The 3,782-nt window shown below is 39.7% G+C and overlaps 1 protein-coding gene across 1 annotated transcript; it reads left to right on the plus strand.

Moving 5' to 3' along the window:
• The first annotated feature begins 1,312 nt into the window (after positions 1-1,312).
• Positions 1,313-3,030, plus strand: LOC139412117 (protein FAM240B). Its single transcript, XM_071158922.1, has 3 exons — positions 1,313-1,532; positions 1,822-1,946; positions 2,836-3,030. The coding sequence occupies exons 2-3, from the start codon at positions 1,825-1,827 to the stop codon at positions 2,945-2,947; spliced, it is 234 nt and encodes a 77-aa protein (XP_071015023.1). The 5' UTR covers positions 1,313-1,532; positions 1,822-1,824; the 3' UTR covers positions 2,948-3,030.
• The last annotated feature ends 752 nt before the right edge of the window (positions 3,031-3,782 follow it).

The raw sequence follows: 3,782 nt of genomic DNA on the forward strand, positions 1-3,782 counted from the left end.
ATAAAACAAAGGAGTAGTGGCAGTATAACGTTTTCAGAATGAATACTATTACCACTCATCTGCAGTCAGTTAACACACAAAAAACACTTAATATCAATTGTAGCTTCAAACAGTGGCTGCGGTCCAAACACTTAAAATACACCCTCGTCCACTTACCCTCACCTTATGCCCTTGGGGGAATCTCAATGATTGGATGGCATTGAGGTAAAGTGAACTGTTGCACTTGCAATATAAAGACACTGGTTGCGGCCCAAACACTAAAAAGACACATCCTATCCCCTCAGTCCTCAAATTAAGTGGACACTTCTGATGACCTGTCATGACGTCTGACGAGAATAAACTTGCAGGGCAATGGGCGAGAGAGGAAGGAATGATTTTTAAATGGACCACCCTTGGCCGGAAATTCGTCACCGGTAGCTTGTGGGTGCTTTATATGCACCACAGTCAATTATGAGTTCATGTCTACTTATATTAAATATATAATTAATATAAGCCTACTGTATGAAAGCTAGCAAATGAATTAGCTAAATAACATTTGCCTGCCTAGCTGGAACTTCTGAAGAAGGAACATTTTTTATTTCTACAATTTCCAAAAGATAACCAAACAAAAACACATTTACTTTTTACAAGACGTGTTTGTGTCGTCATGTGCATTAGTAGCACAATTTCAAACTTATTTGCATTTGTTTCTACTTACATTTGTATGTTGACTTCTCCATTGACGTTGTTTTTAAGTTTTCACAGACTTTTCTTAGCGGATGTACTATTGTCGTGAATTGAATTATGGGAAGTTTCAGGCCCCAGAGTGAACATAATTGTACACTTGCAAAGCCGACTAAACACGAGGGCTGATGGGCTTACGTTGCAAACTTCCCTTGCTTGGCGAATCATTTGGACTGCCCTCCTTTTACCTCAATGCCATCCAATCATTGAGGTTGTCATAAGCAGTCAAGGAGTTGTCAAGAAGATGTCAAGGATTTTCTGGTCATAAATTAGAACCTGATACATTCATCAGTTTTACAAGTAACACGATCCACAGCTACCCAGTCTAGCCTTGCTGCTCAAGCCTCTCAGGGGCCACCGTCTTAAAATGTGGCGCGAGCCATTCAAATTGAATAAAAGGGGATGATATCAAATGACTGATGCGATCTAGCCAGAATGAACAGAACAAGCCAATCCTTCTTTTGGTGCTGGTGTCATTGGAGTAGTGGGGCGATTAGAATAAGGCCAGTGTGGGAGGCCCCTAATGCTGAGCTGAGCACTACTAAAGCTCTGCTATAGGTCCCCTCTAAACATAATGTCATCAGACGTAACAAAGGGAAGTAACGTTATGTTTCCCCCTCCCTTCCAAACTCTTCTCAAAAAGGCCAGATGACACGAAGGTCTTATGTTGTCCCCTCTTAAATAAAGCTCAGCAGGGGGCGCGGAAGAGGGGAGACTTTCATCGGCACCACATCCACCACGACAGGACTATACAGTACATCCTGTGACATTGAGGCTCTTTGGGAGAAGAAGGTTCATACCCACAGAAGGTTTGTTTTTAATGATCTATGCATGCTGTTCCTCTTATTAGTCCAGCTGTTTGGAACTCATTGTCTCATCACTAATATCTGACTACATATACTGTAGCTACTATCTACTACTATGCAAATACGTATTCAAGATGAAAAATGTATTACTGTCAAGAGTAAACATAATTGACATTGATTTTCTGAGCCATTGAGAAATGTGAGACATTGCGTAGCTTTTTCAAACCAGAATCAAATCTAGCAGAATTGATTTGAGTCCATGTTAACTAATTAGATGTGTATTTTCTTCTAGGAAATGAATGTGGCTCTTATTCATGATAAGCTTTTTATAAAAGATCTCTGGGAACAAAAAATTGCTAAACACGACCAAAGGACAGAAACTGAAGACATGAGGAAGAAAAATAGTGCTCTCACCAAGTAAGAATTGTTAGACATTCTGAAGGGATACACTTTTGTGCTATAAGAATACTGCACAGGATATGAGGAAAGGTTACTCAAGGGAAACAAAGGTCTATTTATTTATGTTTTTGCAGAACTTTTCTTCTTCATATTTGGATTAGGAATACATCCTGCTATGAGTGAAAAAACTTCCACAATTTAGGCGATATCACTTTCGACGCACATGCTACATGTAACAGATCATGATTTTGTTACGAGCAAAATGTTAACACTAAGGGCAACTTACACTGACAATCATATTAAAGTACTTGGCCATAAGAATCTCTAACCACAAAAGCAAAAGCGCACTCTAATATCTCATAACCCCATTGCTTGTCCGTAGCTAGTCCATGTAATCATGTGTATATCCCCGATCTGAGAAGGACTGGAAAAACTTTAGGGAATCCGATATGATAATCAGAGAGTGTTGAGTGATATTAGGGGATGCCATATTCCATGCTTAGCTGTCCTACAATAACCTGTGCTGCTTTAAGGTTAGAGGATTATCAGACACAGCAGTGTCATAGCAGTGTCACAGCAGCAACAAATGCAATAAGCCAAGTAGATGTGAGGAAGGTGGCAGAGCCATCCTCACAATACTGGGCACAAGAGCATGGTGTCACAAATAATAAACCCATTGGAATTCCTAGAGGAATTGTCGTAGAAATTTTGCCTGGGTGCCCGTTTGTTTCTGCTCTCTTGCTAAATGAAGTTGTTAAAAGCACAAACAGATCTGTAACCAGGCTAGAAAAAAGTCATTGTCCTAACAAGACACATACAATTAAGTAGCCTAAAGCGATATTGGAAACATATGGCTTATGGAATGTGTCTGACTTTTAAAAAATGATAATACTTTGTCTTTACATAGGCTGCGAGACGAATGGCACCGAAGGCTTGAGAGTCGAACAAAACATCTGAAGAAATTAAATGACGAACTTCTGAGGAAGAGCAAACTTGCCAAACAGGCAGATGACACATAACGGAGTGTTGCATTTGTCCCCTCTGTTCTCGTGAAGAGTGATGTATTTTTTCTGATATCAATAAAAAACGTGTTTTATCATGATCACTCCTGTTTTGTCTCACACTGAGGGAAGATTCACTATTGAGCATACTTTTTAGTCCAGCATTATCTATACTTAGGTTTAAGGCTTACGCATAGGCTTAAGTAGGCTTAAGTGAACGAAGTGTACACACTTGCAGTTAAAACAGTTTGAAGAGTGTTGGAAACTGACCCGAGGAGTTCAGTTTTCTCAAGTGTATTCTAGTATCACTGTAAAAGGACTGCAAAAGTCAACTATATAAATTGTGCCATTTCTACATGGAACAATGACACTATTGGTATGAATATAGGAAGTTTTACTGAGATCATGTATAAAAATATCAAAGTAAATGTTAGTTTGGGACAGATTATGTTGGTAAATATGTCAAATGATTTTGTAAGTTGATTTATTTCTGTTGGAAAATACTCAGTATCCTAAGCAGTCGGTGAAGGCGTGTAGGTATTTATCACTTTATAAACTATAGGCTAGCGGCTATGAGTAGATATTTTTAAATTCTAAGGCCTAAGACACTTATGCTGATATATTTGTGATACCTCCTCAGGAGCAGCCGAAGCATCACCCAGGCGGGTGCTACACTGTTGTCGGTGGTGCACTAAGACATTCAGAGGAAGTATGGGGGAATGAATGTTGGAGATGGCAAGGTGCCTTGAAGAAGAGCCTGTCTGTCAGGCTGACTTTCTCCCGGACCCTGGCTACTGTAACTATCAATACCCTTATCTTCACTCAATCCTGCCTTTCCGAACTGCCTCTACTT

This window comes from Oncorhynchus clarkii, chromosome 6 (assembly GCF_045791955.1).
Source record: "Oncorhynchus clarkii lewisi isolate Uvic-CL-2024 chromosome 6, UVic_Ocla_1.0, whole genome shotgun sequence".
Classification (NCBI taxonomy): domain Eukaryota; kingdom Metazoa; phylum Chordata; class Actinopteri; order Salmoniformes; family Salmonidae; genus Oncorhynchus; species Oncorhynchus clarkii.

Coding starts and splice junctions, on each gene's coding strand:
- LOC139412117 (XM_071158922.1), top strand. CDS start 1,825: ATGAATGTGGCTCTTATTCATGATAAGCTTTTTATAAAAGATCTCTGG. Junction 1,947..2,835: donor AAAAATAGTGCTCTCACCAA/GTAAGAATTGTT, acceptor GTCTTTACATAG/GCTGCGAGACGAATGGCACC.